Source organism: Bactrocera oleae, chromosome 5 (assembly GCF_042242935.1).
Source record: "Bactrocera oleae isolate idBacOlea1 chromosome 5, idBacOlea1, whole genome shotgun sequence".
Taxonomy (NCBI): Eukaryota; Metazoa; Arthropoda; class Insecta; order Diptera; family Tephritidae; genus Bactrocera; species Bactrocera oleae.
In genome coordinates, this window is record NC_091539.1 from 68595437 (window position 1) to 68613956 (window position 18520).

At 36.8% G+C, this 18520-nt stretch overlaps 3 protein-coding genes across 11 annotated transcripts; 2 read left to right on the forward strand and 1 right to left on the reverse strand.

The window, feature by feature from the left end:
- Nucleotides 1-89: 89 nt before the first annotated feature.
- On the forward strand, nucleotides 90-11849 carry LOC106615777 (diphthine methyltransferase). Of its 9 annotated transcripts, none has more exons than XM_036365611.2 (4): nucleotides 4446-6549; nucleotides 8345-8453; nucleotides 8514-8888; nucleotides 8961-10332. In XM_036365611.2, exons 1-4 carry the CDS (start codon nucleotides 5146-5148, stop codon nucleotides 9770-9772), a joined length of 2700 nt encoding a protein of 899 aa, XP_036221504.2. In that variant the 5' UTR covers nucleotides 4446-5145; the 3' UTR covers nucleotides 9773-10332. The 9 variants fall into 9 exon arrangements, with proteins under 9 accessions (XP_014087593.2, XP_036221510.2, XP_036221504.2 ...); XM_036365615.2 differs by having other exon boundaries at nucleotides 4446-5976; nucleotides 6091-6549; nucleotides 8514-10332; XM_014232111.3 differs by having other exon boundaries at nucleotides 8514-10332.
- On the forward strand, nucleotides 924-2853 carry LOC106615779 (zinc finger protein 821). Its single transcript, XM_014232119.3, has one exon. The coding sequence runs from the start codon at nucleotides 1153-1155 to the stop codon at nucleotides 1930-1932; it is 780 nt and encodes a 259-aa protein (XP_014087594.2). The 5' UTR covers nucleotides 924-1152; the 3' UTR covers nucleotides 1933-2853.
- Nucleotides 11850-12650: 801 nt separating the features above from the next.
- Nucleotides 12651-18453, reverse strand: LOC106615824 (serine-rich adhesin for platelets). The gene is made up of 7 exons (XM_014232182.3): nucleotides 17093-18453; nucleotides 16312-16831; nucleotides 15370-16254; nucleotides 15061-15300; nucleotides 14890-14982; nucleotides 14351-14663; nucleotides 12651-14288 (listed from the first exon to the last, which is right to left on the reverse strand). The coding sequence occupies exons 1-7, from the start codon at nucleotides 18287-18289 to the stop codon at nucleotides 13001-13003; spliced, it is 4536 nt and encodes a 1511-aa protein (XP_014087657.3). The 5' UTR covers nucleotides 18290-18453; the 3' UTR covers nucleotides 12651-13000.
- Between the last annotated feature and the right edge of the window lie 67 nt (nucleotides 18454-18520).

Here is an 18520-nt window from a genome sequence, read left to right on the forward strand (position 1 = left end):
CTGCTGTCCAACTAAATTCAGATTTTTCATATTTCACCCTGTACGATACAATTCAGCACTAAAGGTGCGCGTAGCCGTAAGCGGGTTAAACCACATGTCTAGCGATAACCTCGGTGGTGTGTTCAGTGCTTTCTTGTGTTTTCCTATTTTAAACAAAACAACTGCGTGCGTGCCTGCCAATAGCCGAAGTAAATCATAAATCGGCGCATTTACTAGAAAAACCTAAAATAAAATGAGTAAGGTATGTGGAAATTATGAAGAAAGTAGCAGAAATTTAGTTTTAAATTGCGTGTTCCCATGAATTTAATGAGCTGCCTTCCAATATATCTACCAAAGTTGCCAAACTTTTCAAAAATATTATGCATGACAAATGACAAAGGAGTGGTGTTAACCAACCGCTGACAATTTTTTGAAAGCACCGAATTTCTATAGACCGTTTAGTTTATCAACTCGTTAAGCTGTGTGAACTACAAGTCAAACAAAGAGTTTGAAGTGTGTTAAATAATATGTTAAAACACATCCGTTGAAGTTTATGTAGGGTTGTCACTCTATACTTTTTCAGATATGCAGCAGCTCTCTTAGTGTAGATAATTCTCTTAAGTACAAAAAGGTATTTATATTTAAACTTTTAATATTGCTACAAAAAATGTTGTCAGCAATTTAAGTCATTTGTCCGTTCGAACTAAGAAATATTACGAAATCACAATTTACTCATTTCTTCATATTACAAACTACAAAGTTTAAAAATTGATAATAGAACAATACATGTAAATGCTAGGGTATATCCTTTAAAAGGAATATCATATATTAGATATAAAACGATGTGGCAACGCCATGCCGTTGGAATAATATTTGTGAATGTGGTAACATTTGCAAATGCCACCGACGCTGGAAGTGAGCGACGTTTGCGCATTAATTTCCATCGTGAACTTCCAGCCAACAGTGGAAGTTTTTTTTCCATATTGATTAGTTATGTCGCTTTTGTTGTTTACCCATTAATTTTCCTAAAATTGTGTTGAAAATCGAAAATATATAATTAAAAAAAATACACGTGAAAACGTTCGAGAACAGTGTATCATACGCGGCTTTTCTATATTTTCCAAGCTGACGACGAACTCCACGATTGGTAAGACAGTCGTGAAGCAACCCCAGATGTCCACTGGAGTGGGAGGCGGAGGAAGCAGCATCACTACTGACCACAGCCGATTATATTTCCTCAATTCGCCATCAACACCGCTTTCCGCGCGCGATCCATTTTTTATCAAGCCGGAATACCTCAATTATGAAAATCCCATGCACCACCTCTACCCTAGTAACAGGGGTTTAATCGACTACAACAACTATACAAGCGCTGCAGTAGCAGCGGCCAGTGGTAGCGGTAGTACATCGACAAACGCAGTTGCAGCTGTCGCCGCCCTTAATTTAGAAAATAATTTCCAGCAACCTCAATCACAACAATCGTCATCTTCGTCATCACAACAGCAGCAAACACCCACATCGACGAGTCAAAACCAAACGCAGCAAAGTCAACAGCATCCTTTACATCTACACCTCAGCACACCGCCATCGACTCGAGCGCAAAAAGCAGCCCGTCGACGAAGCAACGAATCTGTGGAGGCCCGTCAGAGACGACTAGCACGTAACGCCGCCCGAATGCGAGAAAAGCGATCCAAAGAAAGTGACGAAGAATATCGGATCCGGCTGGCGAAAAATGCGGAAGCGAACCGTGTACGACGTCAGAATGAAAATGAAGTACAAAGAACCCTAAGACTGATGAAAAATGCCGCCAGACAGCGACTGCGACGCGCTGGCGAGACGCCGGAGGAACGCAAAAAGCGTTTGGCCAAGGCCGCCGAACGCATGCGAACTGCGCGAGCAAACGCGCCAAAAGTGTATAAGCCTCCACTGGAGGATCGCCTTAAGGGTTACTAAATATGCATATATACATACTTGTACGTCAACAGGCAGCATCAAATCTATCTCATAATGGACAACAAGAAGGCGTATGGTATTGATGTTATGCACCATGAACCATTAATAAAGACGCAACAAACACAACAATAACCGTTAATAAAGAAGTAGCAACACAAAAACTCAGCTGGATAGTAGGAAAAAAAAAAACAAATATAATGCGAACAAGAAAGTTTTGAACAGATGAAAGGATTTGGTCGCACACGCATTGGTTTAAGCTCAGGAAACTTGGCTTACATTGCGCGATCGTATCATCAAACGGTGAAGGAGGCAAATTAAGGTCAACTAACGTATGCCCCTCAACCGCATATTTAATTAAGTTTATGAAATAAAGTATTTTTATAATGCATGCATTACATTAATATAAAATAAAATGTAATAATAATAATAATATAACAAAAAAATTGTAGAAGCGTACATATGTAAATGTAGTCGGTCACACAACAAGCAAACAAACAAACACACATACATATATACACACACCAATTAGTTCCAAAAACCACATAAACACAAATGGACGCATTATTATAACTACAATGTAGCACCTATAGCGTTATATCTAAATCTCCAAAAAGATTATTCTAAGCCCGCTAAAAAGCTCCTTAATTAATATCCCATTTGTGCTGATGCTCTTGACACTTCTGTAATTCACACATAGTTTTAATCCAACAAAAATTTAATTCTGTAACGAGATATTTTAATATTAAAAATGCAATATACATATAGTCAAGTTAAACCCTATGTCTCTTTTCATTTTTAATTAAGTTCTAGTCAAAATTCAAGTTTTAACTCCATTTTTTGATGTAATTAAAGATTATTTTTAAATTATGTAATATGTACACTATACTGGAATAAAGTTGCATCAATCACATTTTTAAAGTACTTTAGGGTTCGATCTCTTTGAAGAAATACGCTTGAACAATATGGGTGGCAAATTTCGTAAAACCATTTGCAGCAGGAAATGCGATCATCATAAAGACTACAAATCCATTAATTGGATGTAATCCACGCGCCTCTTCTAGATAAATATAATTCTATAGAATTTCCTTAATATAAAAGTTCGACTATCTAATATCTTATTCTAAAGCATCTAATCTGTTATCTCCTTTTCAAAAGGCACTTTTGGTCATGCACATTTGAAAATCTACATATGTATATACATACATATTTATTCATTTATCTTTAAATTGTATGAGTGTTTGCCCAAATATGCAAATATATAGTTTGCCTAAAATGTTTACAATGTAATGGAGATGCCAGGTAACTTCGATAACTTCCTTTCAGTCCAATTTTATTACGAAAAATTCTAGTAATTCAGATAATTAAATGTATGTATAAATTTGTATACCCTGTAAGGTAATACGAAAACTGTACATATGTACATAGTATATGTATGTATTTAGATATGAGGATGTGTGTACATCTAAGTTTAAGAAAATTCGCTGATCCTCCCTGGATATCGAACATATACGTACATACTTATGTAATAGAATAAAAAAATCATAAAACGGATAAGCTTATAAAACGTTAAGCTTATTAAAGGTATAATATCGGAAAATTGAAAAAATTGTGCACATATATGTATGTACATACAAAGGTATATGTAGGTGCATATTGGGTGTGCGCATGTATCGCACATATGAAAGCGGATTGGTTGATTGCGTCGAATATATTTAAGAAAACGCTACAGCCGTGGGTACACAAAAAACCACATATGTATGTATCTAGTAATATCCACATATGCGTGCCATACATGTAGATACACATATGTGTACATACTGATGTGTGTATCTATATGTTCGCATTCGTAATTCCAGTGAATATGTGACGTTAACTTCACTTTGAATAAAACCCTCAGTAATTCCCTACACACGAAGCAAGCGTCCATTTGCAAAACCGTGTGGTAACACTGCCCTTCCAAACGCTTGAACGAGTTCCCGGTCGAGGGTGTTCGTGTGTCGATGTGTATCTATCCATTGGAATATATGTATGTATATGCTTAAATACTTCCAATATAGAACGGTCAGAAATTTTTATTCTGAACCGAAAACAAAAGTACTCAGTACAATACATTTTACAATGATCGTGTAGATCATTTTATGTACGTATTTGCTTACAATAATTTCTTCAATAGCCCCAATACATAAATGCAATGTATAATCGGAAAAATATAAATCTAATTAACAAAATTAATTGATCTAAAAACGGTAATATTGGGTATATACTGGATTTTTAGATATTTTACTACTTTCACATATTTCCACTCATTTTATGCATCTACTTTTACCTTTATAAATTAGACATACTTTTCAACCCGCATTTGAAAATTTTTTTCTAAAGTACTCAGTAATTATCTTCTATTAATAACAAATAATAGAAGTATAATTTTATAAAATTAATAAAACAACTAAACAATTTTTCTTGGTGTTCTTCCATTTTCCACAAAGCGGCTCGTTCCAATGCTATTTCGTGTATTTACATTTTTTTCGCAAGCCGTTGCTGGTTTTGGCCTCACCGCCTACGGAAATTTTTTGGTTAAATAAAAAATTAAAGTAAAAAATAGTATTGCTGGTAAATAACCTTAAGTAACCGTTTCTATAAAACGGAAGTGTTGAAATTTGTGAAAAGTGACTTAATATAGACAAGTATACAAGTTAGCGCAATAATTATACTAAAAAGTTAGTGAAAAAATAAAAGTTTGAGTTATTAAAATAAAACGTTAAATATAAGTAAAAATTTAAAATAGTAAGAAGAAATAGTTAAGTGAATGAAAATACGATTATGTCGTAAGTGCATTGGAGGGTCCGAGCTGAAATATGTGAAGAGTCTCCTAGAAAATCATGTGAAAAATCGATTGGAAAGTTAGACTGGAAATGTGTGTGAAACAACATCGTTCCAATGTATGGAATATAACGCTGTGAATTGTTTGCTTGAAACTTTTAGTGCAAAATGTCAAAGTTTGACAATCGCCGCCAATAAATGACATCAGTAAGAAAAACTTAGTAAATATTTGCAACAATTGCAAATACGCAAAAGATATAAAAGAATAAAAACAAAAAGTGAGTGGTGGGCATGAAGGTGCGGAGGTGAGGACCGAAAGCAAATAAATGTGGAAGAGCAAGGTGAAGATTTATACAGACGTTCCCAGTTCCTGAGATTGACGTTTTCGAAATAATGGAATCAAATCCCAATGGGATAAAAATAGAGCCTACACTTGAACAGCAGCAGCATTCACAGTACGCTACACATCTACTCGCATTGAATGGACACAATGCACGGCTTCTTATTGAGCACCCCTCAACGTTGCTGGTGCCATTATCACATCAGCAGCAACAGCAGCAGCAGCAACATCAGCAGCAGCAGCAACAACAACAACAGCATCAATTACATCAGCAACATCAGCAGCAGCATCATTTTCAACAGCATGACCAGCAAATACAACAGCAGCAACTACAGTTAAGCACATTACCGGGTTATCCACAACCTCTATCGCTAAAGCAACAGCCCGCAACAACGCCGGTGCCTGGAGGTGTTACCACAACTCACGGTCCTACATCAGTTACATCGTCAACTTCCTCACGTACAGCAGCACAACGCTGGAACGAAAGTCCTGAAGCCCGCGCCCGTCGTTTGGCACGCAATGCTGAAAGGATGCGTGAAAGGCGTAATCGCGAAAGTGAAGAAGAATACCGGAAGCGTCTCGCCCGGAATGCAGAAGCAAATCGTCTTCGGCGCCAAAATGAGTCGGATATGGAACGAGCCATGCGCCTGGTGCGCAATGCAGCTAGGCAAAGGCTACGTCGGGCAATGGAAACGCCGGAGCAGCGGGGAAAACGACTTCAGAAGCTTGCTGAACGCATGCGACTTTATCGGTCTAATGAGACACAGGATCAGCGAAAAGTACGTTTGGCAGAAATGGCAGCACGAGCACGACAACGCATTGCAAACGAGACTCCAGAGCAACGCAAGGAGAGACTGAGGAAGTTAAATGATTACGCAAAAAAGGTCAGAGAAACTAAGAAAAAATCCAAGCAGGAGCAAAGTGAGAATTCGCAGAATTCGAGCCAATTGCAAAGTACTGCTGCCAGTTCCACTAATGAAAATATCAATTTGAACCAGGCAGCCCCGCAATCAGCAGTCGCAACAAACAACACCATAGACCAACAACAACCCCAGCAATCCAATGACGAACAACTAGCATCTTATCAACCACAGCAGACGGCGTTAACCAATCCCATAGAGTACTATCAGAATATGTTCATGAGTCCGGCAACATTGAGACCTGCTTTACTTAAACAGGAGCAATTAACAACACAGCAGCAACAGCAACAACAATCAATGCAGCAAGGACGTTTTACACACCAACAGCAGCAACAACAAACAATACTAGATTCAGAATCAAATAGCATGTTCCCTCAACAACTATACGATAATGACCAGAAACCACCAAGCGCATCTGGTAATGGCACTGCAACAACGTCTTCTAAGTTGCCACAAGCACATGTACCGCAGTTCAGCACAATTGCCAGTTCCCTTGAATTCTATCAAAACAAGTATATGAAGAAGCAGGAACTTCAGGTAAGTATAAACGATACTAAATAGGTGCGAAAATATTCAAATGTACATGAATATCTACTTGTCTGCCCCATTGTTCAACTAAAAACTTAATATTAAAATAACTTAACCTTAATCATAGTGTCTCTTTTCCAAAATTAAGCGTGTAAAGATTCTAAAAATTAAGATTCGTTCAGTAAAATTGTCTCTTTTAAATAAATAAAACAAAATTAACCCGTGAGTTTTTTAACAAATCTAGTTTAAACGAAGAAATATGATAAACAATGGGATTGGGCGCAATATAAATACATGATTTAATGTATGTATAATGTGATCACGTATACATATCTACAAAAAAGATATACACATACATATATGAACATGTGTACTTCATCGATGCATGCTATAGCAAATGTAAATGAGAACGGAAAAAAGAATTGTTTGACCAAAGTCTGGGTTGGTATAGTATTAGCAAAAAAAATGGACTCAACTGTTCATGAATTTGCAAAAAGAATATAAATTATATACAGGAAGATCTGCAAAAAAAAAAAAGAAATAAATACGAAAACTTGGAGCCATTTTTATTCAACGGCAAGTGTTGGCAACTCCTTATCTAAACGTGATTGCGAACGAATGTTGGTATACGCAAAATGGAGAAAATGAATCCGGTTTTAATGACAATGATGCTTTTTCTTTTTGTACTTGTACAGGGTTGCCGGACTGTTTTATCATTGTGTGTGTTAGAACATTGCTATTTTACAAAATCTATTTGGTAAATGATAGCGAATATCATAATTTCGGGGAGCTTTTGGTATATTCTGCCTACGCCGTTTAACCTGTGTAAATATTTTCAAACATCTGCTTATTGGCCCACAGTAAATATATTAAAATAACTAATGTGTTTGGTTGATGAAGTAATAAAATATCTGTACTTTTAAAATTGGGACACAAGAATCTTTCGTCATACGATGTTGACAAGATACTGTTTGTTGATTAAATTTACGATGTTCATACTGATGGATGCGGCTTTTCAGTGGAGAACACAGTTTGACTTAAAAAATAAAGGACATGTGGTATTAAAAACAAATAAATACTATTTTTTACATATATAAATACTTTTTATTTATATTTGTTTTTATTCGCAGCTTATTACGTTAATTGGAGCCAACAGCGAGTTGACGTGTATAAAATATTAAAATTCTGCATTAGTAAATTATAACCTCTAAACAGGGCACAAGGAAAACGTGTGTGAATGTGTCGTGTTTTGTCGGAATCGGTCTGAAATAATTTTAATCACACCTTTGCTTATATGTTTTATTTCTATCTTAAATAAACAAAAAAAATTAATATTTTCTCACTAAATTATAACCAGTTTATGTATACCTATTGAATCGTTATATACTTTTAGTGATCTGAAAACAAATTACTCTCTAAAAGTAGATGTAGATGTAATATTTTATTATTTCATTGTTCAAATTTACATATATTTCTACAGGATACTATTTTTACTCAAAACATGATTATTATCATGAACCCAATGACTACTGGTAACTCTAAATATGTTTGTAAAATTTTCAATATGGCAACATTGTTATTCCAATGCTAGATACATACCTATTGTGTAAATAAACGTCTTTATCTGGTAGTCGGTTTTTGATACGCTTACATTTGTTCACTTTTTTTTTTGATTTGTCAAAATTGTAAATTTTTTATAAATATTTCTATTTTTGTCTTGCGACCCTCGGGCGGTATGTGGCAGGCAAATAAATATTCAACATTTGAAAAGGATGTGGGTAGCTATAACAATTTTCAATTGCAGACAAACAATCCAACGAATAACAGTGGGTCTGTTGGTGGCTCCAATTTGCAGAACGATACAAAGGTGATCGTAGCATCCACGTCCAACAGTGAGAATCAGAAATTAAAAAGTTCACATCCTCAAATACAAAACCCTCCCACTCCGCTATATAACCAATTTCCTTATTTAGCTACATTTCCAGCTGCTGCAGCAAATTCGGGATCAACCGTAGTGACTTCACCATCCAGTACGCCCACTCAAGCCACCTACTACCCCATGTATCACAATGGATTTCAACTGACTATTCCACCGAATACAGTGCCGCCACCATTTACACCTGTGCATTTCACCAATAATACAACCAACTCGGGAACATCGCCGACTTCTGGACAAGTGGCCCAAGCTGGTGTTGGCGGAGCATATAATTTATTGGCGAATTCATCTATAACTGCTGCTGCGGCGGTCGCAGCTGTTGCTTCAACTGCTACACAACAACAACAAGCTATACAGGATTTTCCAAAACCGGTCCGCGGTCGCCCTAGAAAGGTCATCTTTTCCAATACAGGTACTGGCAACAATGCCTCAACTACTAACAACACGGGAGACTCAAAAAACGGCATTTATCTGCTGCCCACAGGAACCACTGAATCGCCTGAGGACGCTCTACGGCAACAAAAGGTGAGTGCCTTGCTTGAGCAAGAAATAAACCAAATGCTCGCATCACCACAGCAGACACCGCGCCGCGGACGTGGTCAACAACATTCCTCGCCTACAGGCTCGACCCGGGGCAGCGGGCATAAATATGAAACAGATGAAGACAAACGAAGACGATTGGACAAAATGGCAGCACATCAAAGAGAAGTGAGGGCGAACGAAACACCGGAACAACGAGCAGTACGTTTAGCTAAACTATGCGAGAGAGCTCGACTGAAACGAGCCGAAATACGAGCGACCGAATCACCAGATGAACGGAAAGTACGTCTATCCAAACAAGCCGAATATGCACGTATGCGCCGTTTACGGACTCATTCACGTCGTCGCACTGAAGACAGAGCACGCGAACTTTATGAAGAGCTTAAAAAAGATGTGGATATATCCAGTGACGGCAACGACTCCAACGGGAACACTAAATTGCAGCCACAAGATCAGCAACAAGATCTACTTCAGCAACAACAGCAGCAATCACAACAACTACAACAGCAGATGTTGCACTCAAATGAATCCTCCAATATGGTAACCGCACAACTCCAGCAACAGCAGCAACAACAACAGCAGCGTTTCTTAGCTTTAGCCAATTCGCAAGCGCCTCAACAGCAAGATCAACAACAACAAATGTCAGCCTCTAACAATGCATACGGCAAACCGCCGTGCAAAGAATACAATTCACAGCCTGAGAATAATGATATGCTTAAGATTCTCGAACCTATCATCGTAATGAAAACAAAATAAAGCTAACTAATATATAAACAAATCTAGCAAGTACGCATCAAAAACAATACACAATAGTCTATCAATAAAAACCAGTTTATGATAAATACACCTTCACTTTTACACGACGATGACGATTGAAGCCCACGTCTATAAAAACAAAATATAATAATAAAAGCATATAACAAATATACACGTGGTAACAAACACTACAATATATCACCGAAATCACGATAAAATGTCGGCAGCAGTTATTCAAGTAAAATTCTTTTTAGAAATTCAATGATAAATGTAGCAGTAGCAATTGGAATGATAACAATTTGATTAACTATACCTATGAAGGGTATTGCATACATACATATATATTCGTATGTAAGTTTATGTTAGTGCAGTATATCATATACTACATACTAAATGAAATAAATATGGCAAATTTATATACACTAGTAACACTCAATGTATGTAGAGCTCGTGTAAGCATAATATTAATATTACTGTGTAATAAGTATAATAATGATCATGATAAAGTAAAAGTAAAGAATAAAGTCAATAATTTTTTTAAAGTAGATTAAACACACAAATTAATGTACTTATTTAAATCGAGTTCATCTGTACAGGTAGTATACAGTTGAACCTATAGTACGTATGTATGTATATGTATTAGATCTAATTTCATACAAACGTAAGTTCTTACTTTTGTGGCAGACGGAATTACTGATATTTATGTACTTGTATTACAGAAAAAATTTATTAACGCTCATCACCAGGTTTGGTCAGTATACAAAGTTGTAAATTACAAAAAATTTGTTATTGTGTTGGTTTCTGTTAATTGTTTTTTTAGATAACTTTTTTATATCACAAGTTTTTTATTAAAATTATTAAAATCTGATTTTAGCTGGAATTCAACACCTTACACTCCATCGATACGGAGTATTCCGCCGACTCCATAGAATGGTGCCCACACCAGCAATACCAATCCTATTTCGCTTGCGGCACATATCAATTGGAAGAGAATGCTAGCGAGGAAAGCGCAATGCGCACCAGACGAAAGGGTCGCATATATCTATATAGGTTTTGTTCTACCACCAAAGAGCTCACGGAAGTGTGTCGCTTGGAGACAGCTGCCATTCTAGATATGAAGTGGTTAATCGACGGAACGAACGCGAATCCACTACTTGCAACTGTCAATTCGTTTGGTCAGCTAGAAATTTATGAGTTTGAAGAAGATACATTGAAAAGAATCAACAGTTTGGATATAAATTCTAACTATGACGATTTGCTCGCATTGTCACTGGATTGGAGACGTACAGATAATTCCAGCCAATCCAGTCAATTTCAAATATTGGTTTCAGACTCCAAAGGTGGCGTGAATTTAATCGACTATGCACCAAAGTGTGATCTCAAACGGACTAATTGTTTTGATGCACATGGCTTTGAAGCATGGACATGTGCTTTTGATCGTTGGGACTTAAATCGTATTTATAGTGGTGGCGATGATGTACTTTTGCAAGCTTATGATCTGCGCACTGGCTCGCGTATTTTCAGCAACAAAACGCATAATGCTGGCGTCACTTGCTTGCTCAGCCATTCCAAACACGAGCATTTATTGCTGACTGGCAGTTATGATGAGCATTTGCGTACATTTGATACACGCTCCATGAAACAGCCCTTGGGAGAACTGAATCTTGGTGGCGGCATATGGCGTCTAAAGATCGATCCGTTAGAGCGTGATCTCATTTTGGTGGCATGCATGTATCATAACTTCAGCATCGTTCAGCTTAATGGTGGACAGTTGGAGACACCCACGTTGCTTGGCGAATACTACGAGCATAAAAGCATTTGTTATGGAGCGGATTGGTGTCTTGACGTGTCTGTAAATAAAGATTTGTACACAGCAACTTGTTCGTTTTACGATCATAAACTCTGTGTGGCTCAAATAGTTGAAAAGCACCATTAACTGTGCGGTTGTAAGTTTTAAGTTACAGAAAAAATAAATATCGTTGCATTATGTAAATAACTGTAAACAGTTACAAAATAAATGAACTTCGTTACCGCTCGGATGATTTGCTGGCGCTTACGTTTAAGTCAAAACTGTAAATCTGGTATTTAGTTGTTCTAGCATTTGTTACTGGCACCTTTTAATTTGTACAAATTTTGAGCATTTTACCGATACTTTGCAATAATTTAGACTTTTACCGATACTAAAAAACATTACAAACAGTGAGTAAGTAAAAACTACTAGCGTTGATATACTTTTTATGGGCTGCTATTTCGGCAATCTAACCATTAACCAAATCTAAATCTAATGATTGGAGCAGCGAGGTATTCTCTCTTTAAACGGTACTATACCTTATTCAAAAAAGCTTAAGAAAGCTTCCAAAGGTCATGGAAACTGCCGGTAAGTATAAGTAAAACTCCATTCATTCTCCCGTTTTCATAAAAGGCGGCACTAAATTAACGGTTCGACACTTGGTTTTTTTGTTGCTACGACAACTAAGTTTCCTCAACACACTTCGAGCTACGACGCTTATTATATTCTACAATTACAAGAAAAGCGTTACCGTCGGTTGCACCGATGCTAAAATACCCTTTATAAATGAAAAGATTTCCATACAAGAACTTAATTTTGAGCGTTCAGTTTGTATGGCAGCTATGTGTTGTAGCGGTTCTATATCGGTGGTTCCGGCAAATGAGCAGTTTCTTGGGGTGAAAAAGACGTAAGCAAAATTTCAGTTCAATATCTTGAAAACTGAAGGACTAGTTCGTTTATATAGACAGATACAGCTCGTCGCGCTGATCATTTATATATATGTATGTATATTTTGTAGTGCCTCCGATGTTTCCTTCTGGGTTCGGGGTGTAAAAAGGCTTTTCGTATAATTAAATTCTACACAGTGTGTATGTTTAGTTATAAATTTTCATTTTATTCAGTTATTACAAAAATTCTGTTCGATATAATAAGAAGTACTTTAAAAATAAATATCTTTCTAACGTAAAGTATATTTTATTCAGAATCCTTTTATCACCAATGTGATAATAGAAATCCTGTGTGGAAAAATAACATAAGAATTATATTCTTTGAATTGTAATACCCTTGTGACAGGTAAGTCTTAAATCGTTTATGAATAATATTTAAATGTATAAATGTATGTATAAAAAGTATAACTTAAAGCTTCGTTTGACTTACACACATTTGCATATGTAAAACCAGTACATATGCTTAGCAATGAACTCAGCACCACAACACACTTACCGGCATATTTGTCCATTCTTTATCAGCTCTAGCAATTGCATTAGTATGGGTGAAGTTTGAACAAGTCCGACATCATTCGAATCCAAATTCACGAGACATTTGAAGAAGAGCGAAGTCATTCGTTGATCGTTTGCCCGCAAGATGGTGGGCGCCATTTGATCCACCACTTTTAAACGAAATTTGTATGCAGTAATATCTATGAATTTCTCGATGTGATCACAAAACATAGTCCAATCGGCTTCCAATATAATGTCTAACAGCACATCTATGGTTGCTTGTGATCTATCTTGACTGTAACTCAAGATCTGTCGGCATGCATTAATTTTATTTAGGCCGCAATATTCCAGACTATGAAATATGGTCGTCAATAGCTTGTTACCGTCATGGTAACGCACACAGTCACGCGCCATATGCAAGAGTTTTATGCGATTGTTTCGCGCCGAGTAGGCACGACAGAACTCGTGCATGTAACGACGAAAAAGCTTTTCATGATTATAAGCAAATCTATATGCAGCATTTAGTTCCATCTCTGAAAATGTAAGCAATATATTCCCGACTGTTTCCGAATCGCGAAATATATGCGAGACTTCGCAGTTGGCGAGCTTAAAACATCGGTCCACTAAGAACGGCAAACACATGACACCAAAAGTCCTCGCAATGACTATTGTGTGAGGACTGGAGTTCTGACCATCACCACTATTACCCGCAAATTCCACATTCCTACATGCAATTTGTTTGTTATTATCAATTGCTTTCAAATCTTTCACATCCTGTTCGTTACTAGATGAGGACGGCAATTGCAATATGTCGCTTATAAGCGGTTTGATGGTAATGAACGCATTTTGAGTGGTGCTGGCAGTAGTTTGAGGCTGGTAAGTCGGTTGCTGTTGCGTTAACGGCGTTACCGCGCACACATTTTGTACGGTGCGTGTGATTTTCTCCAAATTTACAGTTTTGATGGCATCCCGTTCCGTTTTAATTAGCTGCTTATTTAAGGCCGTCGTTGGCACTATGACCATTGGTAATGCGGCTGCTGTGGTCACGTTCTCTTCTGGCCTAGCGTGTTTCGCCGTTGCGGTCATCATTGAGATTTTCGGTATTTTGAACTTTTTTAAAATATCACTCGACACGTGTGTAGCTTCCACCTTGACAACTGTACTCTTATCGTCCACCATTTCTTCATTTTCGTTATTCACCACCTGCTTGTTTTCATTGTTGTCATCTGACTTAAAGTCGGGCGCAGTAGCACGATCCATATCGGGACACCGCTCATCATCTGATGAACTAAAAAATGTGAGTGCTTGGCCATTGAAAAGCGTAATCATAAATATATTAATGTTACATACTTAAAATAGGAGGTTGCTAGAGATAGCGCATCGTCTTCCATTTCATCTTCGAAATCCAAGCAGTCATCATCCATTTTCAATTCCATCTCCAGCACAGATAAATTGCGAATTGTATCGGCTTGTTTTACTTTTACATTATCTGACCCTCCTACAATTGCTTGTTTCTGGTCTGCTTCTAAGCAGTTGTGGTCCGTCGAAACAGCACCCAATTTTTCAGTACACACCTCTTGTAGACCCTCCAAAGATACGTCCGTCGATTGGTTGAAACTTTCATTTTCTTTACGATGATTTCTTTGCGTTAGATTTTGTGCTTCTATGAAGAATTATATTATACAATTTAATTAAAATAAAAATTCTCTGTTTAATAAAAATATTTATATAACAATAAAAAAAAAAACATATATATGTATGTGTATATACAAACATCATGGCAAACGTAATATACCATGTTTGAGGTATATGTCTTTAGCTTTAAGTTTCAATATACGTACATATGTACAAAAACATACCTATCTACTTTAAATATTTTCCTTGCTTACCAGTTTCTAAAGCACTAGATGCGTTTACACTCGTCGGCTTACAGAAAATGACGGAATCCTCCACACGACAGCTTTCTTTTTCATTAACTTTTTCTTCATATAGAAATCATTAATATAAATTAAAAACTGAAATTTGTAGGAATATAATTGCATATTGTTAGTATCTCATACCTTCCTCCTCCAGACATACTGCCTGCTCCTTGCCTTTACCACTTTCAATGTTCGCCTTCGGATCAACATTTCCGGTCGACCTTTTCGTTATTTCCGCTGCTTCCTCTGTCATAAAATTGCTAACTGTTGAGTGATTGTTGTTAGTAATCAACGTCATTGTTGATCTGGCTTCCACCTCTACACTGTCGCAAACACTGCCAACTACAGAATTGCCTATACCTGAATCATTGCCACCTAAGTCTGAAAAAAAAGGTACAAACGATTAAAAAAACACAATTAACATTTATACGTTTTCACATTTTTACTTACTGTCACTTTTTTGCGATTCGTTGGCATTATTTTCTTCAGTGTTTTGTTGTGTGCTTTCTGCCACAGCATATACAGCGCTGTCCTTTTCTTCATTGCTTTCAAGACATGTCTCATAATCGTAAGTGAACTCCTCGGAATTGCTTTCCAACTGCGGTAGCTGTGGTATTTCTAAATGTACGCTAACATTATGACTCGGGTGATCTTCTTCTAAATCAATACTTTTCGTATGATCAGCTTTTGTTGACAAATCAAAGGCGACATCTTCATTGTTCTTAGTATCGGGTTCGTTAGCGTTAGTTTTTTGGCTGGCCTTAGTTGCAGTAAGACATTCCGTAGGTGTATCTAATTGTGTGGCACTAACCAGTCCATCAAATGAGGATTTTAATTTATTTGTCACAAGTGTTTCTGTGTCCACGAATAGAAAATCACCTGAATCTCCGTGTAATTCATCAATATGATCAATACCACCCATGGTGGAAGAATATTCTGCTCTTTCATCACTATTTTCTGCCACATTTGCTAATTTAGCTTCAGTATTTGAGGTGTTGTCTTTCTTAGCAGCGGAGAGTTCCTCACACCATTGCCCTCTATCACTATCATGATTGCAAGTGGCCACGGAATTACGTTGAGTTAAACTCTCATACACACCGATCGCAACAGTATCAGTGCGCTCGTTCACTACGTTATCATTGACTTTTCTTTGATTTAAGGCGTTACCGTTTTCGCCATTTTTTACAACGTTCGAATTTATATCATTGATTTTATTATTATATTGGGAGTCCTGATTGTAATTGTTGTTGCATAAAGTAGTGTCGGAAAGAATTTCACGGAGTGCAAAGTCACAAATCGGTAGTGTATTGTTAGCAGTGTCCTTAATTAATAATGCTGAAAAATGTTCAAATTATATAGTACGAATTTTATATAAAACAGTATACAACTCACCACAATCTGTTGTAGTATTTTCTGCTGTAGAAGCTGATGTATGTGCTTCGTTGTTGGTTAATTGCATAAAGGCATTGATATTATCTTCAAGGTCAATGAGAGGCATGTCTAGCGCTGCTCTAAAAGAAACATAATCGTGCGCCCCAAAGACACCCTCCGTCGTTTCGTTTAATTTTCCCGCACAATTATTATTAAAATTAGTTTCCAAAGGCGCTATGTTATTGTTGTTGTGAACGGACTTTTGAATTAGTTTTGCTGATTTTAAAGACAAGTCCAGAGGCATTAGATTCTGATTGTCAGTTTCGATCGCTACATTATTAATATCTGTTGCGTTCTGACTATAAGATATTGTAGACTTTTTGGATAAATCCAATAATACATCGGAGACGTGTGCTGGCGGCGGAACTATGGTATTGCTTTGCGATTGTGAGTCCTGTCGCAAAACAGGCAAGGTAGCAGGGGCGTCAAGTACCCGCGCAATTGCATTTCCAGCATCGCCGACATTGTCAATGTAATTTACCTATATTATTAATAACATTAAATATAAATATAATAATAAAAACTGTTTCAAAAATAACTCTAATACCCTTTATATACATAAAATAAATATCAGAAAAAGTTTTAGTTTAACATTCCGTTTTAAATAAATAATTTTAAAGTAAATAGCATTTTAATTTTTTTTTTACATAAAACAAATAAATATATGTAAAAATAAAGAATTTATGAAAAAGAACTTGTTTTCGTTAGTGCAAAAAATGTGCATATTCATGAATTGACTAACCAACTCTGCCATATTGAATTCTTCTTGACCACCATCAATGTGCGTATTATCGGTTTGTAAAAGTTGACAATTTCCACCGTTTTCCCAATCACCTTCAAGATAATATGTGATTGGTTGCTGATCACTCGAATCCAAGTAATGAGTCGTGGATGTCACTAACTGTTGCGATATTGTTGAAGAAGCCGCAGGCGTTATAGATCCTGCTATATTACATGTATTGGAAAAAAGTTCAACGTACTTAGCCAAGTCGCTTTTAGCCGTTTCCCCGTTTTCTAAGCAACTTTGTTTCTCTGGTTTGTTTTTCGGTTTTCGACCACGTTTTTTCGGTGGTCCTTTTTCTACATGTAATGATTTTTTCGGTTTTCGTTGGCGTTTTTTCTTTGCTAATTGCTCCTTAGAAGAATCAACAGAATCAGGCACATCCGCCCTATAATTACAGCGCTCATTATTATTGATATTATCAAGTAGATTGGTGGCTTGTAAAGTTTCTGTCTCATGATTTTCGACAAGCACTTGAGAAATCAAACGTGATAACATCGCATCTTCTGGCTTTTCATTAATAGTCTCCATAGTACTTGATGCAGCTATAGGCAATTGCAAATCTTTACATTTATTGCTGTTCAGATTTTCTTTCGAGGGCGCATCTTCTATCTGGTGGCTACTATTCGATCGTTTACGCAACAATTCGTCAACACGACTAGCGAATAATCGTTGAGAAGCATCAAGTTCCCCCAAGTCAATCGAAATTTCCATTTTCTCTGAACCCTTTACTACTTGAGGTATTAAAATAGATAACGACAGCGGCGAATCTTCTTTTCGGCCACACTGAGATTTACTTACTTCAGAGCCATTATATTGGATAGATGTGCTTCTTCGTTTACGTGTTGCCGTACGACGTGGTCTTTGGGTACCTAAATACTCATCACCGCTAGATTCAATAAGAGACATGGCAGGCGACGAAATTATATGGGAATAATCAAGAACAACGTCCTTACACTTTTCTAACATACTCTTTATGTTTGTAAGTGAAGAAACAGCATCTAGTGCAACCAGCTGCACTTTAGGTTGACTTGATTGTAGTTGCATAAACAACCTGTTACGTCGTTTTAATTTCAAGTCTTCACTGTCGAGTCTCAATTCCGGGTGATAGTGGTATAACTGGTCTTCAAGCCGTTCAAGATCAACGATTTTCGCCATAATTATTATGTAAGAAATTTACACCTTTCCGAAATTTCTAAATTTCCACAATTAATAAATAATCCTTGCGGCTGATCATCACACGTTTATAACGGATTATTACTATAAATGGCGCAAATGACGCGTGAGACTTTTACAACAGGGTTGACATTAACGTTAACCGTTTAACGTGGTAATTAATTTCAAATCCGAAATAGACGTTCACAGCTCAAATAGGATGTTACATTAATG